Source organism: Aphelocoma coerulescens, chromosome 1 (assembly GCF_041296385.1).
Source record: "Aphelocoma coerulescens isolate FSJ_1873_10779 chromosome 1, UR_Acoe_1.0, whole genome shotgun sequence".
Classification (NCBI taxonomy): domain Eukaryota; kingdom Metazoa; phylum Chordata; class Aves; order Passeriformes; family Corvidae; genus Aphelocoma; species Aphelocoma coerulescens.
In genome coordinates, this window is record NC_091013.1 from 95,084,764 (window position 1) to 95,105,949 (window position 21,186).

Consider the following 21,186-nt stretch of genomic DNA (forward strand, 5'->3'; position numbering starts at 1 on the left):
ATAGTCTGTCTGCAAAAATAAAGAAGTACGTTGAAAAAATTGTTGAAGTTTTGAAAGTAATATAACACAAGGACTGTCCTGTTACCCCAAGAGAAAATATGTGGGTTTTTTGGAAGTGTTACACTCCATCAGTTTAACAAGCTGCCTTGCATGTTTGCTGTCTGAGCTGCCCTACATACAGCTACAACACTGCCTTTTCTACAAACATCCCTTAGTTACTGCTGAGGCTGGGACTCTTTAAGGAGCTGACATTTTGCATGCAGTCTGTCTTCATCAGGTAGCAGCAAAGGATGGTTCAGCTTGGCGAGCACGTCAGGGTACACTATGCTGTGTGGGCACTGGGGTCCTGTTAATGCTTTTCCTGTAACTTGGCATTTCCTTGCTTGGCAGCACTGATTTGAGAATATCCTGCTTAGTTGTGCATTTATCCTGCAATAAACTGTTTCCTCAGGAAAGGAGATGTCGCATTACTGAACTGCACGGCCATCGTAAACACCAGCAATGAGACTCTCACGGATAAGAATCCAGTATCTGAAAGTATATTCATGCATGCTGGGCCTGACCTGAAGGATGAACTCCAGAAGCTCAAAGGTAAGTGGCCCTGAGACATTTTTATCTTATTGAAATCTACTGTTCTTGCCTAGTACAAAGCATCAAGATTGGGGCACAAACAAAAAAGGCAGAGCTTCCCCCAACCCCCAACAGCTGATGTTAATGTGAAAAACATGGAGGAAACACATGCCAATCTAGTCTCTTTTTGCTGTTCACATTCCAGATAATTGAAATTCTGTGGCAGATATTTAAGTTGATGAGCCCTTTCTTTATGATACAATAATTCCCATTGTTATCTTAAGCCACTTAGAGCAGTTAGCTTATCAGAGCTTTTGCTCAAGGGACCAGTATTGTACATCTTGAGATTTTATCCTGTTCTGTGTTTATGCATTATGAAAGACAGAAACTGAAGTTTACCATTGCAGAAATTAAGTGGATTCTATCATACACTTTGTGTATCCTCTTTCAGGATGTTAATATACACACAGTCTTTCAGAAAGATACTATAATAATAGATGGATTGATAAAATACTGCATGTCTAAATAAAGTCTTTGTGACTTCTTAAGTTGATTGGTTCACTTGTCTCTTGTGTACAACAAATGACTTTATTGGAAAGCTACAAGAGCAGCCTTAATGTAAGGCTATTCTAGAAATGGATGAGGTTTACCTAGATTCTTTATTAACAAAGCTTATTGCTGATAATGAGAGATGAATACCCAGCCTTTTTTTTTCATCTAACAGGCACTGGGAATAACAGTTCCCTTATTTTGTGTGTGTTGAACAAGAGTTTATTTGTCGAAGGTCATACAGAAGCCTAATATGGTTTGCAGATAAAAGTTCACATCTCTAGTATATGGTACTGAACTGAATTTTGAGGTATCTGTGTAGTACAGCTCACTGGATAACAGCTTGGTCTCCTGATGCAATAACAAAATGGATATAGAAGAGCCATATTTCTAATATAAACTCTAGTAGCTTAAATTACAATTGAATAGAAATCCTCTGTTTCTATAAAGTCATCCTTTGCTGATTCAGCTTGCTTTTTTTGAGTAACCTAGAAATAAAAGAGGAGGAAGAGTAACCATTTCATAACAGAGCGAAAATTCAGCGTGTGCTGTGGGTGGAAATGGCTGTTAAAATACCATAGGTGCTATAGAATAGTTAGGGCCCTGCTGTATATGCCAGAACTCCTCTAAAATACACTTGGGTTTCTTGTGTGCACTGAGAGGTGGGAAGAGAGGGACTGCATTTCAAGGAGTCCTAAAGTCTGAGATCCGTCGGCTCTGTAGGGAGTTGTGCTCAGCTTCTTAAATTCCATTTGACCCTGCTGAGTTATGTGTAGTTTTGCATCTTCTACCACAGTGAAAACACTTCTGTCTTCTTCCTGTAATGCATTCCGCTGGTTCACAACTCCCTATGAAGACAGTTTTCTTTTAATCTTGTGCCAAGAGCTTTATGGAAATCAGTTCTTCTGTGACACCCTACTGACATGTTGTGTGGGGGAGGAAGGAGAGGCTGATTTGGCTTTTGAGCACCCGTAGTACTGTCACAGTAAGAGAAGTGGATGGAGAGCTTAGTTAAGAAATCAGTTTAGGATTTATTTGTCACCTCTGCTTCCTTTTTGCCCTCTTTCCCATTTAGCCTTGAAATTTTTCATTGGAGAATGTTTGTGCAGAAAGAGTGAAAATGTCTATGCTCTAAAGCTGTAAAATGCATTTTCAGTTAGGTCTCTCCTGCTTTATTCCTGCCGCTTGGTATATATTCACATTTCACAGACTCCAACAAAAATCATGATCTTAAAGCATGTGATATGGTGACTCTTTTAAGGCCTGTGCCTTCTTTAAGGCTCAGCTAACTTTTATGTTCCTGGGAGCAGCATTAGTTTTGATTCATGTAGAAATACTATAACCAGGGGCAGGCTGACAGATGAAGTGCTGTTGATATAAGCTTGCCTATCAACAAATACTTGTTGCAGTCTAATAAAGACCTTTTGTAACAGCAATGCACAGAAGTCTTCCAGCTCCAGTGATGCTTTTTCTCTGTCACACACATGATTCAGACTTTCCATTTTAAACTTGGAGAAAAGCTATCCTAATGTCTGAAATCTCATCAGATAAAAAATAGGATCTTGACTTTGTTCCCTGTTTTGTCACAGACCTTGACTTGTGCAGCTCACCTCACCCCATATCTTAAAATAGGAATAATACCTACTTCTCATTTTAATTTTGTAAGTTTTAGAAAGATACCCAGGCAGAAGGCATTGGGAAGTATGAAGTGTGATCTAAGTATAGTTAGATTACTGAGCTACATCTGCTTCCCTGAATTTATTAGTTTCCCTACTGAGTTCACAACTATACCTCAATCAAACTTCCTTCATTCTTTTTTTCCCAAAATAAGTTTTTACTACAGGCTGTTGCTTGCTCTTCACTAGTTGTGAGGTGTGGGAAAGCAGAGGAAGAAAAGTAACTTGATATCTGATACATTGTTTTGGGTTTGGCTTTACTTTTTCCATATTGTGCTTATTTAATCACTTAGAGGCTGTGCAGGAATTCAGAAGAGTCTGCCTAGTTTTACTATGTTTTCTTCCTTCTGATTAACCCAGAAGAAGCACAGTGGAGGTCTGTAGAAGCTAATGATGTGATTTGTCAGATCAAAAAGTTTACAAGATGCTGGCTTCAAGGCAGCATGTGGTTGCCATTAAAAAGTATGGTTGAAGTTTTGAGTAAGGAAGATTCTCAACCTGGAATGTCTCTTCCCATAAGATATGCTTTCATGCATGTTGATAGCTTGCCTGAGCACTACGAGGAAAGAGTGGGGTGGGAGAGATGAACATCCCTGTTCAGTGAGCAGCATAAGCCAAGCTGCTGGAGTGCTGCTGCCTGAGGGATGGCTGCAGCTGCTTGTTCTTGTCTCATTCCCTGTTGTGGGCACTAGCAACCTATGAGAAGATCAGGTTGAAAGCTAATCCATTGAAAATACTAGTTTTCAGTCAGATCAGAAAGCTGAAGTGCAGCTGTATAAGCAGAAAGAAGAAGGTTGGAAAATACTCGCCTTTGAGGGTAGGGAAAGAGAGAGATTAGAAGTACTTCTTCAGCTGTCCAGACTTGGAGTGGACTAGATTTAGGTGAAGAAAGGGAAGTTCAGCAGACTTTTCTTCCATGTGCTGAAGGAAAAACAGACTTCAAACACAGAATATGTTCCTAGACTGTGTAACTGAAGGGTGCCGTGAATAGAACAATTAAATGTATTGCTTGAAACTTCCTTGCCTTGAGACTAGATATCTGGTCTGCCCAGAGAGTATGAGCTGCATAAGGATCATGTATCTGCCTTGTGGACATGAAGAAACTTGCAAAACAAAGCAAGTTACCTCATTCTGGGAGCATAAATTAAACAAGTGTTTTATCTATTCAGTTTTAATAGCTTTGCCAACAACTGGTTTGTTTGATTAAGGAGACCTGTAGTCATTTTATCCAAAAAGCAGTCTCCCCAAACCAAGTTGTTAAATTCAGAAGGACTTTTTATTGTTAGTTGTGTGGTATACTTGTGCATCTGTTCTCTGCACATTATTAAATCATTTCTTCCTTTGGCTCTGTAAGTAGCATAGTAAACACTGCAATTAAGACAGAATTTCTAGCAATATCTGGTTTGTCCTTATATGCATAATTTTCAAATTGAGAGGAATGAGCACAGTTCTCACCTCCTCAGCCTGACTGGGTGCTAAGCAGCTGGTATGAGAGAGGATGCTATCCTTAATATTTGATGTCTCTAACACCGCCTTCTATGTATGAGGTGGAGTTGTCTGACTGGAGGAAGACAAGGGCTTGAGTACTTCTGGCTTTCTTGTCGTGACAGGAACACTTATCCTTGTGTTTTTTTTCCTCAGGTTGCAGGACAGGTGAGGCCAAGCTGACGAAAGGGTTTAACCTGGCTGCGCGTTTCATCATTCACACGGTGGGCCCCAAGTACAAGAGCCGGTACCGCACCGCGGCCGAGAGCTCCCTGTACAGCTGCTACCGCAACGTCCTGCAGCTCGCCAAGTAAGCACAGCACAGCCTACACAGGGGCTGCCATCTGGGGCACAGCTGTCCTGCAAACTCGGCTCTGCACAAAGATCTAACCTCTGTGAATGTCCTTCTCATGTGTGCTGGCTCTGGCTAGGGACATGAGAACATAAGTGGCTTCACGGTGTGCTTCATGCCTCCGGTTATCTGTGCTGTGGTGTTGATAAAATGTGCAGAGAGATCTGAGCTGGTTCAGGTCCTGAAACGGGGTAGCTAGAGCTGGGCAGCATTCAGTTCCTCAAAGGAGAAATATTAATAATTGCCTTGAGTTCTGTGCTGCAGCAAGTGTTAAATGAGCTTACTCCAGCAGCAATTTCATGTGTGTCTGCAGCCATGTGCATGCACCCACAGTGCATGACCCACTGTGTCAGTTCACATGTTTGGCCTCTCTGCTCTTGTACAACAGCTAAAATTCTGAGTCAGGGTGTAAGGTTACTTCTAAATCTACAGTTGCAGCAGCTGGGTTTGTAGTTTTTTCCCCTTTTGTCTGTGGTATTTTCTACTTCCTCTTAACTGACAGGGTTTTTTCTTCCTATTTTTCTGTGTTTTTTCCTGTGTTCTGTTCTTCTCCTGTGACAGCTGCTGTAGTGGTAGCAGTTGCAAAATACACCTGAGCAAGAGCAATGTCAGAAAGCATACCTAACAATTTCTTAGGGGTGGGAAGGTCAATTCTTCCAAGGCTGGACTGTGTGTTACAGTGCAATAGTAACTGTTTCATAATCAAGATTATAGCTAAGGTTTTTAGCATGTGCCAGTTTTGTTCTGCCTCAGAAGTAACAAGCAAAGTCAGGCCTGGATTGAACCATGTTAAAAACCATTTTAAAATTCTGATAGTTCTGCACAGTGAATGTCTTCCAGTCAATCTATTTTCTAGAGTAACTTTTGATGTTTGTGAAATTGTCTACCAACTCTGAGCTTGCTCAAACTCCTTTGACGATTGTTGGCAACAGCTCTGCTTTACCCTTCTGAAAATGTGGCTCAGTGCTGGAAGCATCCTACTGGTCTTAAAGTATGTCTCACTCCATTCTGGTGGTTGTCTAACCATACCTAAGATTGAGTAAGCCACCTTGGCCTATGTCCAGACCTCTAACAAAGCAAAATCATTGGTCAGGTGAAGAAACAGGAGTGTGTATGCACTGAAGAGCACCTCCTTCCCCTTCCTGTCAGTCCTAAACAGGAACAAAAGTATTTTGGAAAGGCTTGCAGAGAGCTTGAGGTAAGAACTTAATTTAGGATATGAGAAACTGTAGGAGCAACGTAGCTGAAGTAGAAGGAGAAATCTGAAAACAAGAAGCAGAGGAAGCCATGGGGAATAATTAATGGTTCTCTCCTTCTCTACTTAATGGGGGTGTGTACATCTTGCCAGGGAAGAATCCTTCTGCAAAAACCTGAAAGAGGATTACTGCTGCTTAGAGCCAGGGAAGAAATTATTGGTGTTCCAGTTCCCTACTGTCCTGAGAGATGGCTGTTCACACCTGGCTGTCTGTTCATTTGTTTCTCTTTTTCTGGCTTCCAGGGAACAGGCAATGTGCTCTGTAGGATTTTGTGTCATTAACACTCTGAAAAGATGCTACCCCTTGGAGGATGCAACCCACATAGCACTGCGTAAGTGTGTTGGAAAACTGCACAAACTGGATGGCAGCACTAGCAGGTCACTTACAGATTGCTCTTGAAATGGGGAAACCTTTTTTTAGGGGGCTGTGGTTCATTAGAGGCTGTAAAAAGGCAAGGCATTCCATGGTTGATCAGGAAATGGAAGATAAAAACAAATGATCCTTCCTCTCAGTAAAGGTCCCTGGGATCTCATCAGTAAAGATCCATGCAACTTGCATTCTTCAATGTGTTAATTAATAACCTGGTAAAGATGCTGAAAGTGAGGTGAGAGAGTTTGCTGGTAATAGAAATCTGTTCAAAATAGCCAAGATGAGGCCTTGCTGTTGAATACTTGTAGGCAGACTCGAGCAACCATGAATTTAGTCTTCTGTCTTAGTGTCATCAGCACATCCAAATGTAAAGTGATGTTCTTCCCCCACTGACCCACTCCTACAGGCTTCTGCCTTCACATGCAAAAAGATGGGCTGATTATAGGCAGCAAAACTTTGAGATGATAATAGTTCCATGAAAACAACAGCTCAGAGGAGCTCAAAACAGCAAGCTGAGTAAGACACAACAAAATTTAAAATGTTACGCAATAAATCAGTGCTTTGTTCACCCTTTAAAGCTGCATATTCAAAAAGAATATAGTAGACAGAGAAGTTGAGGAGGTCAACAAGGACAGAAAAAGGCAAGAAATAGCAAAATGAGCTCAAGACTTTTCCAGACTGGAATATACCAGACTTGAGGGGAGTGTGATAGATATCTGTAAACTCATGAGTGGCATGGAAATGGTGAAAAGGAATCAGCTGTTCACTGTCTCCCAAAATAAGAACCGTCAAACCATGCCAGTTCAGAACAAACAAGGAGAAATGGTTCTTATGCTTGTTACTTGTTTTATGGAAATTCTTACTAAAAAGCATTGCTAAAAGTTTTCAAATTTCCTTGCACTTGAGAGGGAACTATATTTTTAAAAAAATGAAGACCACGGAAAACAAATCAGAAAACATCCTGGGCTGAAAATACAGAAAAGTGCTCAAACAATAATGTTATATACTCTTGTTTACATACTTATATACTGGTTCCTACTCTTCCCCATCTCTTTCGGCTTTTTCACATGTTCGCATACATTCAGAGCTGTTTGCTGTGGAACTGCCCAATTGCATTTGTTCTGTCATGTTGCAGGTCAACATGATTACACAGGAATTTGTGTACAGTAGTACACAGGAAGTGTTTGAAAATAGCTCCTTTTTTCCTTGAACTGTTTCTTGAACTCCCACTAAAGTATTCCCTGTAGATAACTTCTTCTATTGCTGTTTTCTGTTGTCTCTGTAGGTCTGTGTGCTACTTGATAAAATACTCCTGTACCAACCGATTTGTTTGGACACTTTCTCTCACGATTTACAAATAGAATTTTTATATGCCTCTTTGGCACCAGAGATTTTGTGTTGCTGAGCCTGTCTTGAAGCAGCTTCTGCTGTAGCTTGCTTATATTGCTTTGCTGATAAATTAAGGCACAGTGACTTGTTCTAAGAATGTCTGGTTTTAGCAATTTGCACTCTCTAAAGTTCTTGCAATTTGGACTCTCTGAGGGAAGGATTTAGCTTGATTTTTCAGGGCCATTGAATCTCATTTCACAGTCTAAGGAATGCTTAGTAAGCTAAAATCAAGGAGATTTATTCACTATTTGTGTCTATCTAAAGTCAGCATCAGGAGAGAGTGGAGATGGAACTTCCAGTATGCCCAGCAACCCATTTGGTGTGTTAAACCACCACTTATTCCACACTTGCCTACAGCCTGTGGAGCTGTTTAGTACGAGGAGAGATGTATCTCTCTTCTGCACTCTGAGTTCTTCACTTGCAGCTGTGTGTGTAGACTTCTTCTGTTTTGCTAACTACATTTAATCTGCTTCCTTGCAGGCACAGTTAGGAGGTTTCTGGAGATTCATGGAGAGACTCTGGAGAAGGTGGTGTTTGCTGTCTCTGAGCTTGAAGAGGTATCTTCTTGGTATTCATTCCACCAAAATTCCTGGGCATGTTTGATCCTCTCTGCATCAGTAAAGCTGGATTTGGATTTCCCCTTCAGATCATGCAGACTTTTGGTCTTGCAGCATCCTTCTGTCCCATCCTAGCATAGCCTCTTTTCCAGTACTGTTCATGCCCTTAGCTGTCACTATGGACACTCTGAGAATCTTTCTGCTTCTGGCTTTTGTGTTCCTGAGCTGTGGACAGGGAGCAATAGGGGACGTGATAGCATGCAGTTGTGCTATCTGCATGTGCTATCATGCTGTTAGCCAGGAAAGAAAATCCTCACACAAAGTTTCCTCCTTACACAGAGATGTGCTTGAAGAGGGCCAATTCAGCATCCCTGCAGATCACCTACAAACCTGAAACGCTGCTTGCTGGCTTGTTGGAAAAGAAAACTTGACATTTAGTGATCTGTGTTCTGAGAGATGCAGGCAGTTTGAATATTGACTTTCCTTGTACATTGAACTTGTTAATGGCAGTTCCTGTGCAGAACACCCATGCTGTGTTCAGATTCTGTGGCATCTGGGATAAGGAAAATAACTAATTTGTTGGGGGTCATAAAACTGCTAATCATATGGAGATAATCCATGAAGTATTACATTCTGTAGAGATTTTCCTTCATGTGGGGCAGGATTTTCTTATTTGGTTGGTGCTTTTTCTTTTTCCCCAGACAGATCACTAAAGGTGATCTCTGTAGCGTAGTGCATTTTAACATAAGCAACCTTTGCTGAAATCTGTTGTCCGTGCATATTTCAACTTCATTACAAAGCTAAAGTATCTGCAATCTACCTGAGTTCATGCAGGTTAAAGCAAAGTCCTCTCAAAGTCACTTGCCAGTGTGGCAAAAAACCCAAAAAGTTAACCTTCATGGAAGTTTCTTGCCTGTATTGTGAGCTCACAGCCCAAAGTAACCATTGAGGGAGGCAGTATTTTGCCTCCAAACTGCTGAGAAGTTCCCTGCTACAAAGGCAGACGCTGTTTAAGCAAAGAGCACAGATGCATGATAGACCCTTCACACTTTTTTCTTATTTGTAGGTCACTTACCAGAAGTTGCTGCCTCTGTATTTTCCGAGATCCTTGGAAGAAGAGATCCAGTCCTTGCCTTACCTCCCTGCAGATATTGGCAATGCGGAAGGGGAGCCGGTAGTACCGGAGCGGCAGATCAGGATTACTGAAAAGCCAGGCGTTCCGGATGGTGAGTTTGGAACTGGACTTTGGAATAAGTATCTCTCTGTGAAAGTCAGTGGGAAAAACAGAAAAGGAGGGAGAGAGGTGTTTTCCTACCACAGTTCACCTAAGGCAGGTTATAATGATTCCAGTTCCCAAGCTGCCTCATTGGCTTCATGTGTTCCCCAGCAGTAACTGCAGTAGAGCTGATCTGTCTTTTCCTTTCTTGGTGGAAGAGGTGGGTAGTTCATTCCCTTTGTAAATTTTTTCCCAAAGTGATTAGGGTCTTTGAAAGTGCTTTTGCAGAATCTTGTGCAGCCCCTAATTAAAAAAGGCATTATGGTTAATGATCTGTCTTGTGTATTAGCAAAGTGTTGTTTATGTATTAGCAAATGTTGTCTCAAATGATATGATTCTATTGATACAGCAGGGATACAGTGCATCAAACTATAGATGTGTAGTGAAAACTAGGAGAAACTCTCTAAAAGTTAGATCAACTCAGAGATCAGTGTTTGGAAGTGGCTATCAAAATTCAGTGAAAGTCTGCTTGGAAAGAGGTTGCCTGGATGTCAGGGCTGAGGTGAGATACATATAGCAAAACAATTTAACATATTAATGGACATAGCAGGCACGTTCTGCTTTACTTGTTAAGCAGTGATGTGAAAGTTTTACAGCCTTGAACTATCCGAAGCAGATAACCTGGAATTAATTTCAATTTTCTGCTTTTGCATAGCCAGTTGGGATAAGTCTGAATATTTGATACTTGCTGCTGTGGCTGATCAGTGTGAGGTATTCAACCACTAGCTAATAATTTGTGAAATTATTGGATTTGCACTGGTAAGAGTGAATTTGTGTAGTGGAATCCTGCACTCCTCCATTGCTACTACAGCATGTCATGCTAAAAGGGGAAGCTCAGTTCCTGTCCAGATTGCCCAGAGAGACAGTGCTAGAAGTCTTAGCAACATGCCTGGATGACATCAATTCAGTGGGGCATTCTGGTATTGTCACCAGCAAGGGAGCCTGTGCTCTTCTATTTCATCACCCAGTCGTGTTGTAAACAAAACTATAAAAATAGCTACACTCACATCACTACAGCATTTGTTCAGGAAGTGTCAGTGATATAAAAGTAAGCCCTTTCTACAGTACAGCTTCTAAATTGAATAAAGCTGCATCATCTGTGCCTCTGTGTGCTAATTTTTCCCCCTTTGACAAATAGGATGGCTGTAAAGCTCAAGTAGGATGACTGTAAAGCTCAAGTCACTCTCTCCAGACTTGTTTTTTGGGAGAGTTAACCCTTTGTTGTGAGCTGATGACTAGCATATCCCATTTGGTTTCCAGGCAAACCAACATTTTAAGGGAGTAGTTCTCAATCACGGGCTGTGATCTGCAAGTGGTACTGGTGAGGTGTCAGAGCCACATCACGGTACCTCACGGGGTTTTGTGTTAGTCTGTAGCATGACTGTGTTGTCTCACTGGGAAATGTAGCAATTCATCAGCAGCATTGATGATTGCCCAAAAATTTTACACCACCTTTGTTTCTACTGCAGATGCTTCAGATGAAGAGGGTCTGGAGGCAGATTTGTCTTTCATTGGGTCCCATGCTTTTGCCCGCATGGAGGGAGACGTTGATAAACAGAGGCGCCTCATCCTTCAGGGACAGTTGTCAGAGGCAGCACTGCAGAAACAGCATCAGAGGAAGTGAGAATTTGCTTGTTCATGTGAATATTTGTGTTAGTTGGGACCAACCCTTATGAATAATGATTTTGTTATCTGTAAAGCCTAATCTTCCAGCAAGCAAATACAGGTAATGCCTGGTGTCACCCTGGATTGATGTGGTAGCCTCTTTGGCCTGAAGGGAGAAGGGAAGGGACAGTAAGACAAAAAGGGAAGCTTGTGATGAACCCTTTAGCACACCTAGTGCATCCAGCCAGCTGCCTTATCTGTTTGCCACAAGATGTCACTGTTTTGTCACCACTTTTTGTAGTGGCATCACTTGCTTTTAATAGTGCCCACTTGTTCCTGAGGCTCTGGGCAGGTAGCAAAACACTTTTCCTCCATTTGATAAATAAAAGAATGCTCAGACTTTCTCCCCCTTCATGCCCTGGTAACCCTAATGTGCATGATCACTTCTTTAGAAGGTAGTTCCATGCTGGACACCTCTCGAGGCACGTGTTGGCTTGTTTGGTCAGATGAGGCACTTTGTTGTTCACCATTCAAAGGGAAAAAACCAGTATGACACTGGTTGCTGCGTAGTTGTGTTTGACTTTTAAAGAAAATTTTCTTTTTTTTCTGTCTTTTAAACACTGACATATTTAAATGGAAAAACCTCTGAGATCTTTTCAGCCCAAATGCAATGCCACTATTAGTTACTAGTTGATAATGTATTAATATATATTAATTGTCCTAGTGAAAATCATTAGGTGTGTAACTAAGACACTAAATTTTATTTTTTAACACTTCTTTCTTTAAAAACTTGATAGTTGCTCCATAGGTCAGAAAACAGCAACATTAGAGAGGGCTCAGTCAGAAAAAGCTTGCTTTGTCCTTCCCTTCCCATATACCTCTTCAGTTTATAATGCTAATCCAAAGGGGGATTAGATCTGACCAGATGTTTTTAACTTTCTAGTTATAATCGCTGGCTGTGTCAGGCAAGAGCTGAAGACCTCTCTGACATTGCTTCTCTTAAAGCTTTGTACCAGACAGGTAAGTTTGGGGTACTGATGACTAATCGATGTTGTCTCAAAGTAAAAATATTTTCTTTGGACTTGCAAATACATTAGGTCATGCTGGAAAGCATAGCTGTGTTTCTGGAGACAAAATCTGTTCAGCCCTTTGGCTGATATTTTAAGCCTCATGAAATTCCAGAGCTTACCTAGATCTTTGTGTAAATAGCAAGGTTGTGTGATACCTTCTGCTCAGTAGCTGCAAATTTAAATTCTTTTGTTTGCCTTAGGCAAGACTCTGTGGGCTACAGGAGGTCCATGAGGCGTGCTCTGGCAATCTGTGCATTGGAGTTCAGAGCCTGGTTTCTAGGAAGAATTTTGCTTTGGTGGTAGAATTACAAGTGAAGGTGTTTGGTTTTTTTTTTTTTAAATAAAACCATGTTATTATTTGATATTTAGGTAAATATGGAGTACACAGGCAACATAAAATTGCAGTCCTTAAGTTTCTCAGATGTAATACGTGGAGTTTTTATCAGAATAGATACTGGTACAGTGAGAGCAATAACTAAGCATATTTCCTCTATTGGAAACCAGATACATTGCAAAAGTTCTGAGCTGAAGCTCTTTCTCCCTGGTTTGAAAGGGCCCAGGTACAGAACCTGGCATGACTGAGAGAAGTTGAGACATCTTTCTTTCTTTTGTAGGTGTAGATAACTGTGGCCGCACAGTGATGGTGGTGGTTGGAAGGAATATCCCCGTAACATTGATAGACATGGAAAAGGTAAGGCTTTGTAAAACTAGAGTTGTGTAGGTTACATAAGAATGTTTAGGATGGAAAAGTCTGATTATAAGGATAATTCAGTGTTAATACTAGAAACATTATTTGCAGGAGACTTAAGATGTTAACTAGAAAGTATTTTTATAGGCAGATGAAAATGTATACCCTTACAAACCTATGTGTGCATTGGGCTGACACTTTTCAATGAGGCTATTTTTGGAAAAAAACTCATAGTTTAGAAAAAAGCTCCTTTTTCTTCTCAAGAAGAAGGAGACTTACTCTGCTTCTATAACTGCCAAGATGTGAAGAGTGAAATGTAATGAGTCAAATGTGGTTTTTCATGGAAACAGCAAGAATATATCTCCATCTGTGAGGTCAGATAGACAAAAAGGACTTCCAAGTTATTACAGTCAAGTTGAAGACTTGGAATGTTGGCCTTGCTTTTGTAGCTGAAATGTAATGCCATCCAGCCTCATGATTCTTCATTTTTAGAGGAAATAATGGAAGCATATTCAGATGTAATGCAACTGTGAAAGAGTTCTTGCAAATATAAATTTCATTTCTTTCTGCCTCAGGCTCTTCTGTATTTCATCCACGTCATGGATCATATTGCAGTGAAGGAGTATGTCCTGGTGTACTTCCATACACTCACAAATTATTACAATCAATTAGACTCTAATTTCCTGAAGAAGCTCTATGATGTTGTTGATGCCAAGTGAGTGTCAATAAGAAAAGAACTCGTTCCGGTCTTCCCCTGTGCTATGCAAATATTTCCCTGTATCTGGTTTCCCATTTATTTGTGAGAGAGTTTTGCTGGGACAAAGGCCTAAATAACTAGTAAAGGCAAGAAGAAGGAAGAGGTGTTTTCTTTCCTTCTCAAGTCCATCTTTTTAACCAGAAGTTCTGTCCTCTGCAGTCTCCCTTTGGAGCTGTAAGGGTGGCACTCTGGTTGTATTGTCTGTCACTGTCCAGAGCTGGAGCTTTTGGAGCCTGGCTTTGTTAAAATATGTTGCTGGTTGTGAGGGGAGAGGCTTGGGTAACAGTGGCAGTCATCATTTGTTCTTAACTTTCTTTCACTTCCTACTTGAAAGACTGAAGGCTGTGATGTCTTTAACTGAAAAATAACCATTCTACTTTTAAAAATTATTTTTCTTTTCCCTTTACATTTACTTTTTGGTATCGGCCCTTATATTAGATCTTAACTTTGTAAAATTACATCACAGGCACTTAAGAAAAATGGTCTCTTTTGACATTTGGCTTGTGTAGGTGACCTTAATTAGAATTGACTTTTAAATACTTTTTTGTTTCTCTAAACCAGGTACAAGAGGAATTTGAAGGCATTGTATTTTGTCCACCCAACATTTCGTTCAAAGGTAAGGTAAATCTTACTAAAGGAGAGTGTATCTAGCATGTTGGTGTAATAGCATGTAAGCCTGTAACATGAGGAACGTGGAGATATGTAGAAGACTCCCAAAATTAGGCAGTATCTTCTGGATCTTCTGAACTTGAAATTGATCCCATCTTCGATCTAGCTGTAATCTTCCAGCCTTTGTGATAAGCTGAACCCCAGTGCACTGCATGCTGTCTGTGCCCTGGTTTTTGTGTGCTCTTAACGGAGAGACGTGGAAGCTTTGGAATCATGTTTCTTTCAAAGGGAAACATCTTGTCATTTTTCCTGATGTCGGGCTGGCAGCATGATGAACCATGAGCAAACACTCAGGGAATTCATTTTTGTGTAGTTCATCTCCTGGATGTTTCACCTTTTCTTTCACACAAGAGGTGGCACGTGTGTCCTGCATGTCGCTTCAGAGCTGCCCTGGGAAGGGCAGAGGGCAGCATTAGGCAGCAGTGAGATTAGTCAGGGATAGAGTGTAGAGCAGCAAAGATGGGAAGAATGCTTTTGATGCAATGCAGAAGAATCCTGTTAATCCATCAGGAGATAAAAACTTGAATTTGTCATGCAGTAAGTTGTTACCCTTGGCTGGGATCTGTGTGGGGCAACAGAAGATGGAGGTGGTTCCCTTCTGGACTTCAAGCCCACTACTCCTATTGCAGCAGTATGAGTACTTCAGATGAACTAAGTGGCAGCAGCAGCCCTCCCTAGAATTTTTGTTTGTCCAATTAAAACAGAAATCTGATCCTCCATGTTCACATCAGATTAACCTCTGTGTTTTTTCTGCTTTTTGCTGACATTAATCAAATTTGAGAAAATTATATGCCTGGAAAAACACATCTGTTTGCACATGTTCAGCAAGAATTTCTTTGCTAAATTTCCAAAGAGTCCTTTCTTTGCCTGTGCACAGCTGGGACACCGTGAGACTTGGAGCTGCCTTGTTTTTATGTAGATGAGACTGAGGCTTCCCAACAGCATAGCTTCCAGTTTCTGTTAGGTTATTAGTTATTCCCACAGGGTACAGATCAGAGGTCTGTGTCCTAGAATTAGAGCTTCCAGCTCTGATGCTAATAAAAATGTAGGAGCTGGCAGAGAACATTACAAAGGTCACAAAGTCGAGTGGAAAAGCTGAAGCTAGGAAGTATTAGTGTTTTAGATTCTCAGCAGAACTTCATCCCCCTCTTCTCCTCCCATACATTTCTGTTTAGTTGAGAAACACTTTTTTGTTGTTGTTGGAGGATGAGAACTCATCCTCACTGGTGTCTATTGCCATCTTGTCTGTCCCTTTGGAAACTGCAGTGGGACTCAACAGATCTGTAGGCAAAGCAGATGGTTGGTGGGAAGCAGGGAAGGTGAGAGACACAGAGTTCTGTAACTTGCTGGAAATAGTATTGGTTTGTATCCTATTCTGGCAGCACAGCTGGAGGCAAAAGAGAATGTATGTCCATGTCTTTCTGCCAGTCTTCTCTATAACTGGAAGGCAAGCAGGATTGCTTTTGACTGTTGCATGGACTAACAGCTTATGAAACAATGATGGGGAATAAGCAGCAGAAGGCATAGTGAAGAAGATGGCTGCTTAGAGGGAATGATTTTTCTTCCCCCTTCCTTTTTTTGGATCTTTCAGGACTCTTGTCCCTATGGAAGACTGCTAGCTCAAAAGCTTCAAATTTCTTCAAAAAATGTTTGGCACATTCATCTTCCTATTTGGATTTCTGACCTCCTTCCCTAGAAGTAGTAGGAAATACCCCATGCCTCAAATTCTGGAGGAAGGCCTGTGCATTCATGTGACTTCCCAAACACATCACCCTTGTACATAGATCTTAAATCTCTGGTATAAATTGTCCCTTTCACAGCAGTATTGAATCCTGGCACAGTGCTTGGCTGCCATCTGTCAGTCGCTTTTGCTTATTTATGGGCTAAAAGGGATCAAGAGGCTTTTCATCATGTCTTTTGGAAAATCATATGTCCCTAGAACACCAGCATAGTTCTCCATGTACTTTATGGTGCCAACAATGATTCTTTGTTTGGTTTCTAGGTATGAAACTGTTGTGAATTATGTGTTTTCTGAGGATAATTGCCTGTCTAGAATACATGGAGTTTGGTGTGCTGGGAGGAAGGTTCAGCAGTTATCCTAAAGCACAGAGTAACAGAAGCAGGGTGAGCCACTGTGCAGTCCATTTTTGTACACTGCTCCTGCCTTTCTTCATGCTTTGAGTGTTCTTGTGAGCTGTGAAATGGAGCTGTTCTTGTCATGAAATCATAGCAGAGGCCTCAGCACTTTTGTAGGCTGGAGTGGCTCTTGCTGTGTGAGCGCTTCACTGCCAGGCCTCAGATCAAGGTACCCATCAAGTGCCATCACAAGCTCCTTTGTACTCTTGCATGTAAGGTTACTCCTGCTTGTTATTGATATAGCTGCTGATAGATAAATAAAGGGCTTTTGGAGGCATTTTTATGTGAATCCTCTCAGCTGCCCTCTTCTGAGTGCTCTCCAGACAAACTTTCTCAGAGCTTGTATTCTGAACTGAACCATAAATGGCTGCATCTGAAACAGTCTCACCCAGAGTAATTCTGTTTTCATTAATTGGCTGTGAATCAAGAATGTTTCAAAGCTGAAACATACCCGAAGGCTCAAATTAGATATTCATAATCATCATAATCTTTATATTTGTCATGAACAATTTTTGTTTTGCTTTTCTGTAACAGTCCTAAAAGCAGTTTCTGAAGATCAGGTGCCAATGGAAGGGTTGTTGCAAATCACTTAGGTCTTTTTCTACACAAGATTCTTCCAACTGGAATAAAATTTCCCAGATCTTAGTAAATTTCTCTTTGAGGTATGACCAAATTAAGAGATTTGTGACACAGCTAATCTGTGTTGCTGGTTTTTTATGGGAGACATGCACTCATACACTTAACTGTGGGTTTATAGCTTGGCAGGGTGACTTTGACAGCCTTTTATTTAGATTCAGAATATCATAACAAAAAAAAAAGAAGGGAAACTTCAGCAGATGTCTAGATTTTTAACTTTCTTTGGCTGCTCTGGTATAACTTATTCTACTTTCAGTCCATTAACAGAGATTTGGTTTCATTTAAAGTTCCGTGTCCTGTTACCAATAAGAAAATAGCTGCTCTTGTATTACTGTTTCTATAACCTGTGATGATCAAGAATAAAAGTAATAAAAAAATTCTCCAGAAACATTTCTGCCCCCCTCTGTGTTTCTGGGTAAGATGTCAAACTGCAGTGACTTGTATAGTGAGGGGGAGAAAGGGAAAAAGAAAAAACCCTTTTCCCAACAGCAGTTTTTGTGATGGCTGCAAAAATATTCCCTATTAGGCTTTTATATATTAAACATGCATAGCAATTATATTTAATGATTGTCATTCATAACACACCTTGAAATCCATGCTACTTTGGTACAAGATTGAGAAGGTATTTTTCACTCATTAAACTGTCACTTAGTGTCACTCATAAGAGGTCTTGTTAGAACAATATAATGAATAATGGATGCCAGTAAAATCTGTCTCCCTGCTTTCTGCAATCTCTGATGAACTGATTTCAAGTGTTCTGTCGTATTCTTTACCTCCTTTTCTCCTTTTCATTGTTCCTTTCTCATTAAAATAAGTTGTTTTGAGGAGGAAGCAGTTATTCCAGGACAATTTTTAGGAATTGACTTTTTCTTTGAATGCTGTATTCAGGCAGATAATTTTTATTGACTTATTCTTATAGCTTCTTTGAAACTCTTGTTTTCCTGAAGGCTTTTTTTTGCAGTGTTGCTTCATTTCTGTTAACTTCCTGCAGTCAAAGCAAAACTATCAAACAGAATGAGAGGATGGTCAAGGTTGTAATGGACTCTGGAGGTCATCTGCTCTGACTGCTTTGCTCAAGAAGGGTCAGCAAGAGCTGGTTGCCCAGGACCACATGAATGATCCCTAATATGACTATTTGTGACCTGTAGAACTGGTTTCTTTCTTTTTCTTCAGCCTGCCAGGAAAAGAATAGATGAGAAATAAACAAGAAATAATACAGAACTTAATTTTGGAGGAGGTGGGTTGAAAAGGTAAAGCCTGTGCAGTCAATCTAGGCAGGATTAGATTGCTGTTTACTGGTCTTCAAAAACAAAAATTCCATATCCAGTTTATACCCAAAACAGACAGAGGTGTGAATACTTAAAATCTTGTAGAATAAGTTGTTAGGCTTATTCTTGTAGAGTTAAATTGATAAGGCTTTGATTAAAAAGGTGGTAAAACAAAAGCTTACTCAGACAACCCAAAGCAGAAGGGAGATTTCAGTACAATCTTTGAACCGCCGAAAGTCTCCCTTTCTCTCCCTGTAATTGGCCTTTCTTTCAAGTGAAAACTTGAATGTAAAGGGTTGAAAATGCTTCTGACAGAGTCAAATAGGTAATTTTCTGAAAACCTGGAATGAAAACATGCCACTATACTGATGGGGTTTCGAGGACAAATAGCAGAATAGCTGTCACTCTTGGACTGTAGAAAGGGACCTTAAGCTGGCTATTTGGGGAGGGGTGAGTGTAGAGTCAGAAAACATGAGCTTGACACTCTCAAGACACTGCTTGCTAGCAGTTGGTGGTGCATACTTCCTGCCCTTGTGTTATTGCAATGATTTTAGTGTTTCAAGTTCAACTCAAGCCTGTTTCACTGTGGAGTATTACACTGAACTTGAAGGTTTTGAAACAGCACCTTGTTAATTGGTTTTTGTTGGGTTTTATTTTCAGGTCTCAGCATGGTTTTTCACAACCTTTACAGTCTCAGGGCTAAAGGACAAAATCCACTATGTGGAAAGCCTTCAGCAGTTGTTCACAGCCATACCCCCAGAACAGATTGATCTTCCCCCTTTCGTCCTCGAGTATGACGCCAGGGTAAGTGACTGCCTGTGGCCACCGTGAGTCTCTGCCCTAAGAGCAGTTCTTGTGCTCTGCAAGAGCTTTAAGGGAACTGACTTCTACATCTTAAGAATGGGGAGAAGAAAGAGGGAAGGTTCCTGGAGAGTCTGTGTTGTTCTGTGTAATGATTCTCTGATTTTTTTTGTGTACATCAGCCCAAGCAGAGGGCTTGGCTGAGAAGGAGGCTGCTTTCCCATTAGAGCAGTCTCCTATGTGCATAAAAGGCAGCTTACCCTTCTTCAGCCAAGAACTGTAACATAACACACTAACAGCCTGTGACAAGATAAAATTTGTGCTAGCTGCTATACACCTTATACAGACTGGAAAAAAGAAATAGTAGCTGTGTTTTGCCTTCTCTGCCCCACATACTAACAAGCATGCAGGAAAAGGAAAAAAAAAAAAGAACAAAACAGCAAGGAAAAGTGGAACAGTAGAAAGGTGCCCTGCCTTTGTATAGGACTCTCTTCCTCTTCCCTTCTGCACCTCAGGTCTCTAACCAAATGGTGGAATGAATATGGCTTGCATTGGCAGAATCATTCCAAAGCATATGTGATTTAACTACAAAGTAGTAGCCAGAGCTGTGTGTCTGCATTAGCTGCTCTGGCTGAGTGTCTGGCTATGCCAACATTCGTGGCTTCCTGGCATCAGAACTTTGGCTTAGTGGCAAAAGTTTAACTTGCACTTTTTGCTTAAAACACAGGCAAAAACAAGGCCCTTGTTTGCCTGTTTACCAGCACAGTCCTCTCCTGGGTGAGTTGTGGCAGTCACTGTACTCATGGAAGACAAAGCCAGAATACCTAATTCTTTCTGCCTCTGTGGCACTATCATTGCACCAAGGTGTATTGGAGAAGACTTCTGTTCAACTGCTTATTCTGTTCTCATTGCAGGAAAATGGGCCTTACTACTCTTCTTATCCTCCATCCCCTGACTTGTGATCTGCAGTCCTGTGATGCTGCCAGTTTCCCATGGATCCAATGACCTGATGCCTGCCAAAACCTGTGCATTTACCCATGTACAGAATTCAGAGAGAGGGTTTTCCTCCCCCAGCTCTGGTATTTTTTTACTGATGAGATATTTTCAAGCACTCAAGCAATCAGAGAACTTTATGCCACTGTGAACTGCACAACTATTTCAAATATATTTATCCAATGTAAAAGCTGATTTAAAGATCACTAGATGCATTTTTTGTTTGTTTTGTTGTTGTTGTTGCTGCTGTTGTTGTTTTTTGAAGCTGTTACATTATTTTTCTGAAGAGACTTCTCTTTTCTGGGAAATCCATCAAAAGCACTTGATCATGTTTTTAACAATTAGTATTTTCCAGCTCTGTTTGTAATAACCATTTCTGACTGGTCTGTACAGATACTGTGTAGTACCAGCCTGACACATCACTCATCATATGGTCTGTGTTTCACATCTGATTACTTTCCCTTTCTGTTAGTACTGATTACTTTAGTCTTGACCCAGCAAAGCTGTCTGGAATTGGGAATGCCATGTCTGCAGGCTGACAGACCACTATAGCCAAGCCAAGATTACTCCAAGACTTAGTCCCATAAACTGCTAGGTGAGCTAGGAGCCTTGAAAAAGTCCCTGTCAGTTTTCATTGGATGATGTGAAGGACCATGTCAGGATGCCACTACCCTCCCAGCAAGAATAAAACTGAAAAGCATTTGTGGTTTCTTTTCTCTAATTATACTCATTTATATTCTCCTTTTCCATGGCCAGATATGTTTGTATGATAAGTGGATGCCATCTGCCTAAACCATGCATGGAGGGGAGGGGGCAATGGTGGCTTCAACCCCAACCTCTGGTGGCAGAGATTGTTTCTTGGAAATACCAGTGTCCCTCTGATTTCCTGTTACGCTGACACTCATTGATTTTAGACAGACATGGTACAGGCAAGAGAGCTTAGCCACAGGTTACTTGAGGAACTGGAGGTGAAAAGTGTTTCAGGGCTGCCCATGGAAAGTTAAAAGAGGAGGGAGAAGGCTCCCTTGTAAAACATAATCAGGAATGACAGACCCAAGTAGAGAAGGATTAAATCCTTAGTAGG

At 40.9% G+C, this 21,186-nt stretch overlaps 1 protein-coding gene across 2 annotated transcripts in view; it reads left to right on the forward strand.

Annotated features, from left to right (window-relative positions):
* Window positions 1–20,804, forward strand: part of GDAP2 (ganglioside induced differentiation associated protein 2) — a 23,849-nt gene extending 3,045 nt beyond the window's left edge. For both annotated transcript variants that reach the window (XM_069019205.1, XM_069019206.1), the window contains exons 3-14: window positions 452–591; window positions 4,437–4,590; window positions 6,131–6,219; window positions 8,127–8,203; window positions 9,270–9,429; window positions 10,949–11,099; window positions 12,028–12,104; window positions 12,769–12,845; window positions 13,418–13,557; window positions 14,161–14,215; window positions 18,969–19,112; window positions 20,024–20,804. In XM_069019205.1, the coding sequence (XP_068875306.1) occupies window positions 452–591; window positions 4,437–4,590; window positions 6,131–6,219; window positions 8,127–8,203; window positions 9,270–9,429; window positions 10,949–11,099; window positions 12,028–12,104; window positions 12,769–12,845; window positions 13,418–13,557; window positions 14,161–14,215; window positions 18,969–19,112; window positions 20,024–20,071 (1,312 nt within the window). In that variant the 3' untranslated portion in view covers window positions 20,072–20,804. The remainder of the gene's footprint in view (window positions 1–451; window positions 592–4,436; window positions 4,591–6,130; window positions 6,220–8,126; window positions 8,204–9,269; window positions 9,430–10,948; window positions 11,100–12,027; window positions 12,105–12,768; window positions 12,846–13,417; window positions 13,558–14,160; window positions 14,216–18,968; window positions 19,113–20,023) is intronic.
* The last annotated feature ends 382 nt before the right edge of the window (window positions 20,805–21,186 follow it).